This window comes from Tursiops truncatus, chromosome 4 (genome assembly GCF_011762595.2).
Source record: "Tursiops truncatus isolate mTurTru1 chromosome 4, mTurTru1.mat.Y, whole genome shotgun sequence".
Classification (NCBI taxonomy): Eukaryota; Metazoa; Chordata; class Mammalia; order Artiodactyla; family Delphinidae; genus Tursiops; species Tursiops truncatus.
Window position 1 is genome coordinate 17,027,672 of NC_047037.1, and position 17,923 is coordinate 17,045,594.

General features: G+C 41.5%; 2 protein-coding genes and 1 long non-coding RNA gene across 4 annotated transcripts in view; 2 read left to right on the forward strand and 1 right to left on the reverse strand.

Moving 5' to 3' along the window:
- MED12L (mediator complex subunit 12L) overlaps positions 1–17,923 on the reverse strand; it is a 327,546-nt gene that overhangs the window by 93,404 nt on the left and 216,219 nt on the right. The window lies entirely within an intron of this gene.
- On the forward strand, positions 3,006–7,037 carry P2RY13 (purinergic receptor P2Y13). The gene is made up of 2 exons (XM_019934360.3): positions 3,006–3,113; positions 3,569–7,037. Exon 2 carries the CDS (start codon positions 3,584–3,586, stop codon positions 4,583–4,585), a length of 1,002 nt encoding a protein of 333 aa, XP_019789919.2. The 5' UTR covers positions 3,006–3,113; positions 3,569–3,583; the 3' UTR covers positions 4,586–7,037.
- Positions 14,429–17,125, forward strand: LOC109549848 (uncharacterized). Of its 2 annotated transcripts, XR_002176218.3 has the most exons (4): positions 14,429–14,701; positions 15,434–15,502; positions 16,122–16,416; positions 16,652–17,125. It is a non-coding gene; the product is annotated as an uncharacterized lncRNA (long non-coding RNA). The 2 variants fall into 2 exon arrangements; XR_012331306.1 differs by having other exon boundaries at positions 16,122–17,125.

The window sequence follows — 17,923 nt, forward strand, 5'->3', positions numbered from 1 at the left end:
AATAAAATTATGAAACTGGATATTAATATATGTGTTTCAGATAGTAGTGTGAATTTATTGCCTGTTTCCAGTTCTATGTAGAGATTTTCTAACATTAAATTTATTCATACACAGATCACTACAGTTAATGTTAAACTGCATAATTTATTTTAGATTATTACCACCTTGGGCTAATTCATTGTGGGATTTTAAACACTTTCATATAATCTGAGAAAGTACCGTGGTATCCTTTGATGGGAAGTAAAAGGCTCTTCTATGAGTACAGGAGTTCCCCCTTTGCCTTTCATTCCAAATGAAAGCAAATACTTCCACATCTTTTCAATTGTCATTTATATGGTAGTGGTTACATCAACATGAACATTATACTGTTGACTCTGATCCAAAAGACAATCCCTAAGGAGACAGCAAATGCAAAAAGTAGTTTATTCCCATTTGGCAGGCTTCTAATTTCTATGACTTTTCCTTACATATTTGATTCTCTCCTGATCCTACTGCTATGAACCAATTTACGTTTTCAACCTGGCACCTCACTTTGAGACTAAGAGTTTCACAAGTCCCTGAAACTTTATAGTGGATTCTATCTCCTCACTCATCAATCAGTAATACGCAGCTCAAAAACTCCAGAATTTGGTAAACAATTCCACATTCACCCTGTCTCTGGCTTCTGGCAGACAGGAGAGAGAGAGGCTGGTTCCAAGCGGGGGCTCTGAAACCAGACCATGAGGGTTTACAGTGGGCTTTGGTTGCAGGACTTTGGGCAAACTGCTTAACGTCTGCACCTCCATTTTCTCATCTGTAAAATGGGACGGATCTCTGAGACTGCTGTAAGAATTAAATAAGACCAGATAATCCCTTATAAAGTCTAGCTTGTGTGATTTAATTGGTTTTGACTAAATTCCCTTTGAGCTTGATAGGATTTTAAATGTTTAGTTTAGGAGCTTGCCAAATCGGAATAATTTCTAGGACCCTTCATCCGTTATCTTCTGTGATTCACTCCTGTCTTTTGTGCACTATCCCCACAGGTGCACACAGTATTCCATTTTTCTTTTAATTTCATTTAACAAGAAACTTACTAACACGTACCATTTGACGGACATTATTCAAAGCACCTGACAAACGTTCACTCATTTTATCCCCTCAACAACCCTATAAAAGCAAATACTATTACTTATTTTCATTGTGAAGAGGGGGCACTGGTTTCACAGAGAGCATAAGTCACTTGACCAAAGTCACAAGTAAAGGTGGAATAAGGAAATGAACCCAGGCCCTCTGGCTCCTGAGGCGGTGCTCCTGTCCCATCACAGCCTCTAAGGTACGGCATCAAGGGTGAAGGACCCTCCTTCAGGGGGCACCAGCACCACTGCGAACTAAGAGACTGTTGGCTAATACGTTTGAAGCACGTGGACATAAAGGAGTGAGTGATTTGTTGGATACTTACTACAGTCAAACATTGTGAAACCTACTACATTTAAGAGAAGATACTTCTGTAACTCTAGAAATGCCACCGTAAATCAGTTCCTCCTCTTAGGTTTCCCACATTTCGGCATTTTGAAATTTGACCAAAAAGTGATTTCCAGTTTTCATATTATGAAACTATCTTGTACAGCATTTCCCTTGTTTAAATTGAAACTATTCTGAACCTGCATCTAAATAATGGATTTGGAGCCATTAGGAAATTTATACTTAATTGACATAGATCTAATCCCTCTACTTAAATTTTTTTAAGTTTGCTTTTATTCTCTACTGAAGCAAATAAAAGGATATATGTTTAAATTATGTTCCGTTACATTAATAAAATCCAGAATCTGTATTTCCCAAGGATCAATTTATTTGAATCAAACACCAATTTTTCAGACTGTGCCACCACACTGGGTAGTTCCAACCAAAATTATCAGGCATCCTATTCCCTCATAAAAATGTCTGGTGGGATATGTAATTTTATTCTCAGAATTCCAAGCTAAGTCACCCAAAATGCTCGATCAAGCCAACGCGACGGTCTGGTCAAATTCTGTGGTAAAACTCATAGCAAGAAATATGAAGTGAAACTCACCATGGAGAACTCTACATTCCCTCATAGGAACTTCTGATTTCCTTTTTCCCTTTATCTATCTGGGGAGCAAACATTTCTTCACAGACAACAGCTTTCTCTATACAAAAGCAGCAATTACATACTTCCAAAAGTTTTATAGAACTTGACCCAACGTTGACTGATGAAATTCCTGAAGTTTTCAGCACTTGGCATACAATCACAAATAAAGAAGAGACTTCCAAAAATGGCTTTCTAATAAGTGAAATAGTATATCTCCATTTAAATCTGCAATTCGCTCACCAGAGCAGTGAGTGGCTAACATTTTTTTCATGCTTCATATATAGTCAGCACTATTCTAGGCACTCATCTCAGCCTCTCAACACTGAGGTATGTACTATTATTAAACCCATTATACAGATGGGGAAAATGAGGCACAGAGCTACTAAATCATTTGTCTATAATCTACTACCCAATAATTGGTGAATCTGGAATTCTAACCCCCCAAAATTTGGGTCTTATAGCCCTTAACTCTTAGACGATACATCCTCTTATCTCTCAGCGATCGAAAGACCAAAAGACTAAGATACATGTCTACAGAAATAATCAGGTCATACCTAACGAACACACATTTCTGAAAAAAGCAGGCTACAAGGATGCAGATGACGATGCTGTCTGATTTTAGAGTCAACTCTTATTCTCCTACAATTTGGGGCTGTTTTCTGTACATTTCTCCCTATTATTATATACAAAAGGCACTAAAAATTCCATTGAACATGTAGAGAAGATAAACTGCAGGGAAGTTATTATATGAGAAAATATAAAAACAACTGCAACTAAACTGACTTACTCAAACCAGAGTAGATTAACAGTATATAAGTTTAAAATGAGAGAGCTTCCTTATTAGAAAATCCCCCAAAGGTTTGCATGTGAAGAGGTTCTAATGGATCACACTGCACACGTGAAAATGAGGAAGGAAACTGGGTATAAGAAAGCAGAACGACATTTGCTTCACATGGCCTTCATGGGCTGAACTAATGACTGCCTCGATCGGAAGACACTGAGCTGAGCATCCTCCCAAACAAAGGTGAATTTCAGCTGTTATTATGAGTGGCTTGCTTATAAATGATGGCATAGGTTCAAGGGGGAAAAAATGCTTTAAGGTTAACATTCTACAAACCTTAGATTATGAGCCTAGGAAATTACATAAGGTACAGCAATCTGACATGAGTAACTTTACCTCTTAGCCAGCTTTGTTTTACTGCCATGCCAAAAGCCGAACTTGTGAATGGGGTAGAACCAGTTATTTGGATTTCATCAGGGTGTGAAAGTAATGGTACTGTTACAAGTACCAAAAATGTACTATGTGCTTTAAAAATTCTGGCCAGAAACAACATGGGACTTCTCAAATGATCTATTAAATGGGATGAAGACATGTAAGGTGCTAACATGCTGCAAACCTAAAGTCTGCTTTTACAAGTAGTGTTTTGAAATCATGAAATGCTTCTTGTTTTACTGTGTGTGTATGTTTATGTGTAACAGCTGACATTGGAAAGCATGAACGACACAGTGATGAAGGGCTTCAACGGGTCTGAGAGGTGCCCCAGGGACATGCAGGCAGCGCACCTGGTGTTCCCAGCCATCTACACTGTCGTTTTCTTCCTGGGCACCCTGCTGAACACTTTGGCCCTGTGGGTGTTCATTCACATCCCCAGCTCCTCCACCTTCATTGTCTACCTCAAAAATACTCTGGTGGCCGACTTGATCATGACGCTCATGCTTCCGTTTAAAATCCTCTCAGACGCGCGCCTCGGACCCTGGCAGCTCAGAGCCTTTGTGTGTCGTTTCTCTGCCGTCGTCTTTTATGAGACCATGTATGTGGGCATCACACTGCTGGGGCTCATAGCCTTTGACAGGTTCCTCAAGATCATCAGACCTTTTGGAAAATTTTTCGTACAAAAACCTGCTTTTGCAAAAGTGGTCTCAACCCTCCTCTGGCTCTTTTTGTTCCTCCTCTCCCTGCCAAATATGATCTTAAGCAACAAGGAAGCAACACCGTCATCTGTGAAAAAGTGTGCCTCCTTAAAGGGTCCTCTTGGGCTGAAATGGCATGAAGTGGTGAACTACATTTCCCAGTTCATTTTCTGGACTGTTTTTGTCCTAATGCTTCTATGCTATACGGTGATTGCAAAAAAGGTATACAATTCTTATAGAAAGTCCAAGAGGAAGGGCAGCAAAAACAGTAAAAGGCTAGAAGGTAAAGTATTTGTTGTCGTGGCTGTCTTCTTTGTGTGTTTCGCTCCATTTCATTTCGCCAGAGTCCCATATACTCACAGTCAAACCAACCGTAAGACTGACTGTCGATTGCAAAATCAACTGTTTCTAGCTAAAGAAACCACCCTTTTTTTGGCAGCAACTAACATTTGCATGGATCCCTTAATATATATATTCTTATGTAAAAAATTCACAGAGAGGCTACCATGTATGAAAGGGAGAAAGATTGCAGCATCCACCCAGGAAAATCCTACGAGTCAGTCAGACAATATAACCCTAAGCTGATAACTTTATCATGGTTAACGATTGACTGACAAGACTTCAAAAGACAATTTACTTGGAAATCAAATGTAAGCACTGAAAGAAAAGATGGCTTCGAGCAAATGCTTTCTTACATTTTACTATCCTCGCGTACAGAAAGGATTATATAAATTTTAATTCCACGTGGATCTATTCATAAGCCGAAATGAAGTATCCGTAAGAGAATGCAACGGGAAGCAAACAGCCACTAGAAGTCACCTTTTCAAGAGTGTTCACTTACACTTTGGAAAAGATTTATCGTGGGGAAATGTATATTCCTAAAAATACATATCTTCTAACTATGAAAAATACATTCCTCCACTCTAAAACACCTCACATTCTTCTGCACATGTAATTCAAACAATGCTACTGCTTTTGTATCCCACCTGCTGATTTAAAAAGAAAAAAACCCGAAAAACCCACCTTGTGAGTCCTTTGGTGAAAACTGAGGCTAGAGGTTGAAAGGGACGCTAGATGTAAAGCGTCTGGGGAATAGGTCAGAAAGCCCAGATACCTGGTGAAGGCGCTTCTTCTTAGAGTTACAAACAGCCTCTTCCCCAGTACGCAGCTACACCATAGGAGGCACGAGCAGCATTACTAAGCCACATAAAACATTGTACTGTAACACTTCGCTTACATCCTGAGTGTGTACAAATTCAAGGGCAAGAATACTGTATTCTGATTCTTTGGAATCGCCCCTCTGCCCAGCAAATACTCTAACGGTGGTTGAATATTCCACCTACTCAGCAAAGCCTTCCTGGGCCAGCACCTCCATGCTCCTTCCTCATGTCTCTGGGTGAAAATAATTACCTCTTCCACTGCTTGGGTATGTTAGGGCCCTCAATGCCGAGTTCCTTTTACTAGCTTGCTGTATTCTTTTTTTTTTTTTTTAATAGATTTATTTATTTATCTTTGGCTGCACTGGGTCTTCGTTGCTGTGAGCGGGCTTTCTCTAGTTACGGCGAGTGGAGGCTACTCTTCGTTGTGGTGCGGGGGCTTCTCACTGCGGTGGCGTCTCGTTGCAGAGCATGGGCTCTAGGCACGCGGGCTTCAGTAGTTGTGGCACGCGGGCTTCAGTAGTCGTGGCTCACGGGCTCAGTAGTTGTGGCCCGCAGGCTCTAGAGCGCAGGCTCAGTAGTTGTGGCGCGTGGGCTTAGTTGCTCCACGGCATGTGGGATCTTCCCAGACCAGGGCTCGAATCCGTGTCCCCTGCATTGGCAGGCAGATTCTTATCTACTGTGCCACCAGGGAAGTCCCTAGCTTGCTGTATTCTTGACTGCATCCTCCAAAGATGGTTAGGATTTTTTAAGAAAGACAACATATTTTGAAGACAGAAAATATGTCATGTTTTTTTGGTATCTCCCACAATACTTCCCACAGAGGATAAATTACAAATGTCTTAAATAGAATATGTCATCGTTATGCCATTCTTGGTACACATATAGATAGAACTGCTGACCCACGATCAGTAACATCTATACTGGGAAATTTTTAGAGGATGGTGACCTACTTGTACTTATTTACCTCCATATGTTTTCCTGAATCCCTCTGTGGTTCAAAAAAGAGCCGCTAAAGTATGTTTATCTGGAATTGTAGATGCTGATTTGCACCTTCTAGATAAAATGTACAAAGGAGTAGTCATGCTCTGTAGAAGTGCCACTAGTTCCAATACAACCATCAGACTGTGAACTCCAGGCCTCTTTCCATGGCCTCAAAGGCCCTGAAGGCCCTGGATCTTGTCCACCTTTCTGGCCTTTTTTCCTAAGCATTCTTCCATCCTTGGAAATTCATACCCTTGTGTAAGTTTATAATTATCAGAAAATGCCATGCTCCTTTTTTGCCCCCATGTCATTGCACTTGCAAATTTCCCTCTGACTCACCAAGAAAACTCTTATCCATCCGTGGAACCCTAAGTTGCCATCACTTAAACCATGAAATCTCATCTGGCTAAATTCCCACCACCACCTCAAATCCAATCACTCCATCATCTGTGTGTTGTCACACCTCAATTATTATAATGACCACACTGCTTTGTAATTACTGGCTCACACATGTATCAACTCTTTTCATACCTTATGTGTACTTCTGAGAACAGAAATTGTGTCTCATTGTGCAATCAATAAATATTTGATAAAATGACAAACTGGCTTTATTTTTACATACTAGAGAAGCAAAAGGGAAGCCAATTTTCACTGATGTTTTTCTTATCAAATGATAATATAAACTTCTTGAAAGCTCAAGCTCTTTTTAGTTGGTCTCCTATGCATGTACACAGGGGCCTGGGAAGTGTGGGTGTTCTTGGGTTCACTAGTGAATGACCGGGAAGGAAGCAGGATTATTAAACAGTACACGTATAGCTTGGGGGCTAACGTCTATCATCATTTCAGTTTTAAAGCTATTGACAAAATGCTTTAGCTATGTATTGTCGGTTTTGGTTAAGTAAAATTTGTAACTGTAGCATATTACCATCACCAAAACTCTTAGAAAGTACTTTGACATCTGATTTTCATTTGCTAAAATAAAAGAATTAAGTCATGATAACTATTAGAGATGTCACTAAATCCATGTTACCTTTACTGAGTACATTATACAATCATGAGCAGACTCTAATAATGTATAAGTAACTGCATCTAAGCCACATTTCAAACTATGCTTGGGAATATGACCCATGTATTTCAGCTCTAATAATACTTTCAAAATACACTGAATGGATATAGATAATGAATATAATTTTTGGGAAAGATCTTTCAAGATAAAATTTCAATAGGAAATGTGTCCACCACAAATGCAAATATTTCATTAAATTATAATAATATTACAGTCAAAAGCAGAGTTCCTGACGTGTAAAATGAAATAATCTACCAAGAACTTAGAGAAGAGTCAGCTTAAAATCACATTCACAGAATGAAGAACAACTATTTGAGGAGAGCTTCCCAGACTAGCAACCACAAATACTAAAATGTAGAATACTTACAGAATGGGGAACTATACCATAGCCATTAATGAGACATAGAAGCGAGGGAAAAGTGGAAAAAAACATTAGTAGCTTTGGTAAAGTCTGTAAGCTCAGAGCACAATTAAGGGCTTCTGTCAAAAGCTAAACTGTCATCATTTTGACTGGATAAGGCCTTCCAAATACCCCTGATGCAGGAGAAGTGGGAGAGGATATTGTCCCATGCAGAATTAGTCTTCAGAAACCAAGAGAAATTACTGTAAAAGGGGAAGGAATTCTGCCCATTTTTTGATTGGGTTGTTTGCTGTGATGGTATTAAGCTGCATGAGTTGTTTGTAAATTTTGGAGACTAATCCCTTGTCTGTCACATCATTTGCAAATATTTTCTCCCAATCTGTGGGTTGTCTTTTCATTTTGTTTATGGTTTCCTTCGTTGTGCAAAAGCTTTTGAGTTTAATTAGGTTCCATTTGTTATTTTTATTTCCATTACTCTGGGAGACAAATCAAAAAACATTGCTGCGATTTATGTCAGAGAGTGCTCTGCCTAGGTTTTCCTCTAAGAGTTTTATAGTGTCCAGTCTCACATTTAGGTCTTTAATCCTCTTTGAGTTTATTTTTGTGTATGGTATTAGAGAATATTCTAGTTTCATTCTGTTACATGTAGCTGTCCAGTTTTCCCAGCACCATTTATTGAAGAGACTGTCTTTCCCCCATTGTATAGTCTTGCCTCCTCTGTCATAGATTAATTGACCACAGGTGCATGGGTTTATTTCTGGGCTTTCTATCCTGTTCCATTGATGTATTTTTTTATGTTCTGTGCCAGTACCATTACTGTTTTTATGACTGTAGCTTTGTAGAATAGTCTGAAGTCAGGGAGCCTGATTCCTCCAGCTCCTTTTTTCTTTCTCAAGATTCCTTTGGCTATTTGGGGTCTTTTGTGTTTCCATACAAACTGTGAAATTTTTTGTTCTAGTTCTGTGAAAAATGCCATTGGTAATTTGATAGGGATTGCACTGAATCTGTAGATTGCCTTGGGTAGTACAGTTATTTTGACAATATTGATTCTTCCAATCCAAGAACATGGTATATGTCTGTGTGGTCTGTGATTTCTTTCATCAGTGTCTTATAATTTTCAGAGTACAGGTCTTTTGTCTCTTTAGGTAGGTTTATTCCTAGGTATTTTATTCTTTTTGATGAGATCGTAAATGGGATCGTTTCTTGAATTTCTCTCTCTGATCATTCACTGTTAGTGTAGAGAAATGCAACGGATAAATAGACATTTCTCCAAAGAAGACATACAGATGGCCAAGAGGCACATGACAAGGTGTTCAACATCGCTGTTAGAGAAATGCAAATCAAAACTACAATAAGATATCACCTCACACCAGTCAAAATAGCCACCAACAAAAAATCCACAAATAATAAATGTTGGAGAGGGTGTGAAGAGAAGGGAACCCTCCTACACTGTTGGTGGGAATGTACATTGGTACAACCACTATGGAGAACAGTATGAGGGTTCCTTAAAAACCTAAAAGTAGAGCTACCATATGATCCTGCAATCCCACTCCTGGGCATATATCCAGACAAAAACATGGTCTGAAAGGATACATGCACCCCAATGTTCACTGCAGCACTGTTTACAATAGCCAAGACATGGAAGCAACCTAAATGTCCATCGACAGATGACTGGATAAAGAAGATGTGATACATATATACAATGGAATATTACTCAGCCATTAAAAAGAATGAAATAATGCCATTTGCAGCAACATGGATGGACCCTAAAGATTGTCATACTGAGCGAAGTCAGACAGGGAAAGAGAAATAGCGTATGATATCACTTATATGCAGAATCTAAAAAGAAATGATACAAATGAACTTATTTACAAAACAGAAACAGACTCACACACTTAGAGAACTAACTTATGGTTACCAGGGGGGATGGGTGGGTTGGGGGAGGGATAGACTGGGAGTTTGGGATTGACATGTACACACTGCTATATTTAAAATGGGGAACTCAATATTATGTAACAAGCTAAACGGGAAAAGAATTTGAAAAAGGATAGATACATGTATATGTATAACTGAATCACTTTGCTGTACACCTGAAACTATCACAACATTGTTAATCAACTATACTCCAATATAAAATAAAAAGTTAAAAAAATAAAATAATGAAAAAAAAGGCGGAGGCTGGGGAGGAAGAGGCAGAGAAGCAGTGTGAATTCCCAACTCAAAGACGTTAGATGGCCGATAAAGTGATCATGACATCAGAATATAAATTATTCAGTCCTATTAATCTCATCACTTCATATATTCCATATGCATTTGAAAGCAGCTCCTTCCATAACTTTCTAAAATCTTCTTTCTAAAAATGCCTGACCATCAACCCAGGTAAACTGTACTCTTCCAGTAAGTTAATAGATCAAAGCTCACATAGATTAGATCTTAACAGAACAAAAGCCCCACAGCAGAGGAACCTGCACCCAGCTGTGTTTAATAGCTAAGGGAGTACACACTGAAAAGACAGCAGCCCTTACAAATCAACTGAAGTGCCTGGAAACACAACTCCACTTTTTAAATTTTACATGGAAACCAAATGTAGGTAATATGAATATAGGACACACGTGTTAAATCAGTAGTTTTCAAACTTTAGCATGTACCAGAGCCAGCTAGAAGGATTCTTAAAACACAGATTGCAAGGCCCACCTCCAGAGTTTCTGATTCAGTAGGTCTGGGGTGAAGCCTGGGAATAAGTTTCCAGGAGATAAGGATGCTACCGATTTGGGCCACATGTTAAGAACCCCTGTGCTAAAAGTTCCTTGAGGTTCATACATCCGTAAGGACTGATTCACAGCACAGCACTGCACTCCTGGACATGAGTGCCCAAGGGTGAGATCTGTCAACAGGAGACAAACAACATTGTTACAAAGAGAGCAGGACAGATATAAGCTGACAGGCAGTGGCAGGAACTACAGCTACCTGGAAAGTTCACGTCCCACTTAGGGGGGCATCTACTACTCAGTGCCAGCTGTTGGCACGGGAGGGAACTGGAGCCCAGGGTTGCCAGTGGGTAGCCACAGCAGCAGTAAAACCAGCATCAGCAACGACAAAAACAGCACACATTACTTACTATTTACTAGGTACCAGGCAAGCATGCCAAGAGCTTTAAATATACTGGTCCGTTTAATAATCCCAGGGAGCCTATCAGGTGCTATTGTTATTTCCATTTTAGAGATAAAGAAGTTGAGAAACAGAGAAGTTAAGCAACTGGCATGGGGTCACACGACTTATAAGTAGCAGGGCTAGGACTCTTAATTCAGACTCTGGCTTCTGAGCTCATATTCTTTTTTTCTTTTTTCTTTTTTTTTTTTTTTGCGGTACGCGGGCCTCTCGCTGTTGTGGCCTCTCCCGTTGCGGAGCACAGGCTCCGGACGCGCAGGCTCAGCGGCCATGGCTCACGGGCCCAGCCGCTCCGCGGCATGTGGGAGCTTCCCGGACCGGGGCACGAACCCGCGTCCCCTGCATCGGCAGGCGGACTCTCAACCACTGTGCCACCAGGGAAGCCCCTCTGAGCTCATGTTCTTAACCACTATATTGACAATCGCAGATCTTCTAATGTTTTCAAGAGAAATCATAAATCCAGTCCACTCCGCCATATTTCCTGTTATTTTCAAAGCTTCCGTAGTCACCCCTCACACTCCCTGAGTCCCACAAAACAGTACCTTCACGTGTGGACCCTAGTGGTCCGCATGCTGCCAGCTAATCATCCTTGACCTAGAAGCTGACAAGCACCTCCCAGGACCTTACACTCCTTTACTGAATGCTTGCTATGTGCCACGCACCATGTTACGTATGCACCTTACAAGGGTTATCACCTTTCTACTTCTCACTATTACCCCAGGAGACAGATACTACAGGGCTCCCTGTTGGGGAGAAAAAAAAGAAAAGAAAACGGAGGCACCAAGTGAACAGATACCTTGACCCTGGTGCCCACGACTCCACCAGCAAGCAGAGGCAGAGCTGGGACAGACACCCCGGAAGGTGGCCGCAAGACCACACCTCAGTGGCTCTGCTGCACTGCCTCTCTGACAGTCGGGACAAACCTAATTCCTCAAGGGGTGACACCTCAAGCCCCAGCTGTGAGAATGGTGAAGAGGGTGGCTCCTGAAAAGGGAGGTCTCAACACAGGAAAAGTTTCAACAGCTCAGGGGTATGAACAGACCAACCATGGACCTTCTGAGCCCTCTGGGGGCCCCTCTGGTTCTTAAGAGGAGTAACAGCCCAAAGAGTGGGTTGACTCGCTCATTTAGCCCATCACTCCTTCATCGTGTGCTTCGTTCAGGGCCCTTGGCCTCCCTGGAAGCCGCACACACACCATAATGAATCCAAACGTGGTTCGTGGAATAAGAGACATAATTAGCTCACCCAAGAAGCTCGGAGGAAAAGGCCGCTATTGCCAAATGGAGAAACTGAGCAAGGGCTCACAGGAGATGGACGTGTGAACTGGACCCCGGGGGAAAAACAGAGGCTTCGGAAGGGAACCCCGCGCTGCTCTGAGCAGTTTGGAGGAAGGCTCAGGTGAGGGTGGGCGCTGTGCTACGGCCGAGCGAGAGGGGCCAGGAGGGCCTGAGGCTGCAGCACGTGTGTGGGGAAGACAAGCCTGGGAAGGGAACTGGGACCTCGGTGCACAGCACTTCCGGGTTGCTGGGGTGTTCGGAGCTCTCCGTGAGCCACTGAAGGTGGCTGAAGTGAAGACTACTGTTCTCTATGCCGTGCTTTAGCAAAAGCAACTTGCCGGCAATAGGCAGTTCTGAATTAACGGAGCCACTGAGGCCAAGAGAGCAGTTAAAGAAGTCTTCCATCTATGCAGGCGAGAGCCAAGGGGAAAGAAATCTGACATGGAACTTAGAGACATTTTCAAAAAGAGACAAAGGTCTTGAGTCCAAGATCACTGGAGAGTATGGGTTTACATGTAAAACGTATGTGATTGATACGCAAAATGTATTCTCAATGGGGTCCATAATCCCCATCACACCCCCTCCCAATCGAGATTCATTGCTTTGAAGAAACTTAGCTTGGGTGATGTCCTTGATCGTGACGGGCGTGTTGAATGTGAAGTCCTAGTGAGAGAGCTGGGTCAAGGAGTCCAGCCAGTAGGGGCAAAATATGGATCCAGGGCTCTGAAGACAGGGCTAGATCAGAAGCCAAGGGAATCATCTTTTCTAAGAAAGGGAGAGAACAAGGAATGAGCTAAGCACCTCAGAAGCCATGCTGCACCAGTCTCGTGACAGACGAGATAGAAAGAGAGGAGCGATGCCTGGGATTGTGGGGGCGGGGATTGCCGACAAGGAGCACCAAGACGTTCCTTGGGAAACTGAGGAACAAGAGAAGTTCGAGGAGGAAATGAGAGTCAGCAGAATCCCACAGTCTGGGAAGGTCAAATGTGACAAATCTACAACTAACTGTGAGGTCAGTGGTCACTCTAAGAAGGAGGTGGCGTAGAGCCCGAGTCTGCAATAGGAAGGGCGGGACGACAAGCTACTCTTGTGAACTCAGTTCACAGGAGTTCCAAGGAGGAAATAAGAACAGCTGTTATATTAGCTCGGCCTTTTCCAAGGGTTTCTAAGAATAGGTGGAGTAGTAGCTCCTTGCCATGCTTCCTATGCAGTACAGTGTGAAGATGCTCCATGTGAAATGGCCCACAGAGCAGAGGCGCAAATCACATGGTGAGTGTCACCACACGACCAAGAGAACCAGCTTCAGTCAGAAAATGGGTGTGCCCTGGGCTTCCCTGGTGGCGCAGTGGTTGAGAGTCCGCCTGCCGATGCAGGGGATGCGGGTTCGTGCCCCGGTCCGGGAAGCTCCCACATGCCGCGGAGCGGCTGGGCCCGTGAGACATGGCTGCTGAGCCTGCGCATCCGGAGCCTCTGCTCCGCAATGGGAGAGGCCACAACAGTGAGAGGCCCGCGAACCGCAAAAAACAGGAAAAAAAAAAAAAAAAGGGTGTGCCAACACCCATGTGTCAGATAATCAAAATATTATGAACTTAACCTTGACTTTCTAGTTGCAGAATGTTTTTAAATTTTTAATCATTCCAACTTTATATTCATAAAAACACCCCCATTCGTATTCATTTACTTACTCTCCCTCTGATCAAAAAAAAAAAAAAAGCTACTGTTCACTAAGTACCAACCAAGTTTCAAACACTGTAGGAATTATCCTATAGTGTATTATCTCATTTAAACTTTACAATCTTACAAGGTAGCCATTTTTCAGAAGAAGAAATTGAAGCTCAGATATAATAATGATTTGCCCAAAGTAAGAAAGCACCTAAGTGGAGAGGCTGAAATCCACACTGGAAACTATGTGATACCAGTTACTGAGCTCTTATCAAGGCTGACACCGCCCCTCACAAGAAGATTTCCAAAGTGAGGAACTGGCCGGGTATAGAAGAGAGTATCAGTATGAGGGCGGAGGTCAGATGCAGGCACGTCTCCAGAGTCAGTCGCCAAACCATCCCTCCCCTTTAACTGACCATTACACATGAAGTTCTCATACCAGAAAAAGGTAACTGCTTTATTGAAAGCAAACCTAATAGATACAAATCATTTCAAATGACAGATTAAACACAGTAATTCAAGCACAGAGACCTAAAGATACCAATCTCAGCCAGGAAACATTAAAGGGTTTGTAATAATTATACTCAGCACGAATTCTCAGCAACTGGATGGTGAGCCACAGTTAGAGCGATTTTTGTGTACAGAGAGGTGGAACAGGAAGATCTGGAGAGGATTTTACTGCAGCCCTTGTTGTATGTTCTGGCTACATGCAAAGGACATGGGCATCCCAGACAGATCATTTGAGCTATGTGTCAATTAGATCCCTGCTCATCTTTGTCTTGTAATGATGAGTTCATGTACTGTGAAAGACTAAGAGGTCCTTCGTGTGTGCATTTTCCTTTCAGAAAAAATGGATACATCAGAGATTACAGAGACAGAGAAAATTAGACTGCAGTACCAATTCTCTGCCTAGCAGCGTTGGAGGAAGCAACACTGTGCCCAGGTCCAGGCCAATGCAGCGAAGCCAAATAAAGGGAGGAGAGAGCAGGCGGTCATATGCAAGGCAGAAATGACTAGAAGACCAAGGTAAGCCTTAGCAATGCATTTGCCAGTGCCTCACACTAAAAAGGGGGGAGGTAGGAATAGGGTTAAAAAAGTTTATTCTGGGATTTAGGAAGACGTATCAACACCATTACCTATTTTCATTCCTTTAAAGGGATGAAACATTAGAAACCTTCTCTCCTTGAGTGCTTCTGTCTCTTTAAGAATATATTTTGAAAGATTATAGAAATTCTCATCTAAAATTCTGTGATTAAACCAGAACCTTAGTTTTACAGAAAACTGAAGCTGGGAAAAGTTGAATGAGTTTGTCCAGTATCCCAGAGAAAAAGTGAGTTTGGATCCACGAACCAGGTCTCTGTCCAAAACAAGAGTATAGATATCCCCATTTGATTTCAAAGTTCCAAACCCCAAGGTAGACTTCAGGGTAATATATTCAAACTGCCTCAGAAACATTTGAAAGCATCTCCTTACTAAGTGACCCACAGGATGGACCTAGCGAATACAGAGCAAACCAATTTTCAAAAGCCAAGGAGATTTAAAAAAAAAAAAAGCAGAAAGATTTAGAATAAAAGAGTAAACTAGAAAAACACAACGTGTGACCACTGATTAGTTCTGCCTCAAAAAATTGTAAAGAATGTTACTGGGAAAAAGCAAAATTCAGACTGAATATTGTGAGTAGGCAGGAGAAAATCCCTTTTTTGTTGGTTTTTTGGGGGCTGTGCTGTGTGGTTTGCAGGATCTTACTTCCCCTACCAGGTACTGAACCCACGCCCTGGGCAGCGAAAACACAGAGTCCTAACCGCTGGACCACCAGGGAATTTCCAGGTAGGAGAATATCCTTGTTTTTAGGAAATACATGCTGAAGCAGTTAGGGGTGGGACATCTGTCACAATGACTGCAACTTCAAACAGGTCTCCCCACAAATATGTGTGTTGAGGGGGAGGGTGGGGGAGGGCGTGAAAAATGTCAATGGGAAAATTTAGATGAAATCTGCTTGAACTATAATTTCAACTTGTCTGTAGGTTTAACATCTTTAAAAGTAACATTATTATAGAAGGACAAAAATCACCTGTCATAAAAAATGAAACACAAAAATTTTTTTAAACATTGTGGTGGTAGAGAAACACAAACACATAGCCTAGGACATCGTCCTATATTCAAAATAAATTTGGGGTTTGTAATAGCTAAACAATATTATTAAAATAGCTTCCTTGCATTTAATAGGATCTTCCATTGAAGCAGCAAGATAATTACTGTTATAAAGTCTCCTGTGGCTTTTATGAAATGTGAGACTTGCTATAAAAATCGGCAGAAAAAAAATTATGCAGGTTAAACTTTTGGTGATTTGAACAATAATAAAGCTATGGGCTGGTTCTTAGCTGCTCTTTTCATCAAAGCATTACACTCTTCTCTGACTAAACCTGTACTACTTCCCTTTTTGAAGGTTATGTAAGACCAGCTTTAACAAGTCCCAACTTGAGATCGGCATAACGTGCTTTAAGACAAATGCATAAAGGGTGCCTCATGTTAACTTTCTCACTACAAGACTTTGTATGGCCAGCCGAAGAGGATTTTAAATACACAATCCCACTGTGACTAAGGCCAGGAAAAGGCTAGTCCATGCCCAGCCCAGCCCACCCTCAGGAGGAGACAAGGAGGGCCACCTACTGCACTGACACCAGCTCCTTCCCTCCCCCTTGTGGAAATCTTAATACAAAACCAACACATACAAAGTCAAGGTGTGTAACCCTGAATTATCAAAACATTTCCCTTCAAATTCAAAACAGAATAGTATATGAAAAATATTATCAGCAGCGATGTAACAAAGGAAAGGTATTTTCTTTAACATTAAAAAACAAACAAACAAAAAAACCGTATTAAGTTAGTTGACAAGTAATAGGACGAAGTTAACCCAGGTCACAAATGTATTAAAATTTAAGGTAGATAACAGAACTGCCTTTATTCCCTCAACAGGAGCTCGTGAAATACTTGTCCACACAAGCTCCTCCACGTGAATTCACGCCCACCACTGGAACTGTGGGGCGATAATCCTCAGAACTTGCAGAGAAGGTCTTTGCCCAACATACTTTCAAGGAGGCTAAACGGGATGTGCTCCTTTGAATTGATGCTTTTAAGGCCGGCAGTTGGTTATTCTGGCAGAGTTCCCGTTTTGAGCAGTACATCATTTACTGTTTATGGATCACAGTGACAAACGGCCAGAAGTGCAACCCCCGAAAAACAAGTCTCTCATCTCAGGCCTGCATGGCACAACTTCCCCCCCCCCTCAAGATGCAGGGAACGGGCTTTAAATGCTCAAAGCGAAATCCCTGGAGAAGTAGTACCAAATGGCACAAAGCGGAGTCCACCCTGAACGAAGGATGGTTTAGTAAATGTGGCAATTTCTTATACGACTGAGCCACTATTAAGTTGGCTAATTTTTTTTTTTTTTTTTTTTTTGCAGTACGCAGGCCTCTCACTGTTGTGGCCTCTCCCGTTGCGGAGCACAGGCTCCGGACGCGTAGGCTCAGCGGCCATGGCTCACGGGCCCAGCCGCTCCGCGACATGTGGGATCTTCCCGGACCGGGGCACGAACCCGTGTCCCCTGCATCGGTAGGCGGACTCTCAACCACTGCGCCACCAGGGAAGCCCAAGTTGGCTAATTTTTGTTCAGAGACTTTCCCTAGGGCTAGCTACTCATCCACAACATACTTAATCCATCCTAAATAGAATGGAATGGAAAACCATTCAATTTTAGTTGTCTGTTTTTGTTTGTTTAGGAAAAGGCAACAGAAGAAACAAACTTTTGATATTCAACTACTGGTATTTAAATTAAATACATTTGTTTTTCTGCATAAACACAGGAAAAAAACCCAACTAGTACATATACATTATTTCCTTAAGGCATAAGTAAACACTAAGTAATACCTATTATTTACTAGCTTCAAAAAATGTTCCACCTTAATTATTTTCATTTATCTTTCTCTTCAACCATGATAGTAACAAGTTTTGATTTCATTTGGTGATATTTTCTTCATTTCTTTTACTTGCTTGAATGTTGCATTCAAGAAAATCTTGGAGTCTCCGGGAAATTTTTTGGAAGTTCTAAAATTAATTACAAATAGGAAAAAGTGATTCGATTATATAAATTTACCATTGTGGGAAAATTTTTTAAAAGAATAAAAGTTGTCTTGTGGAATTCAAGAGATAAGGTAAACTCGCCCCCTAAATAACTTTATTTAAAATATT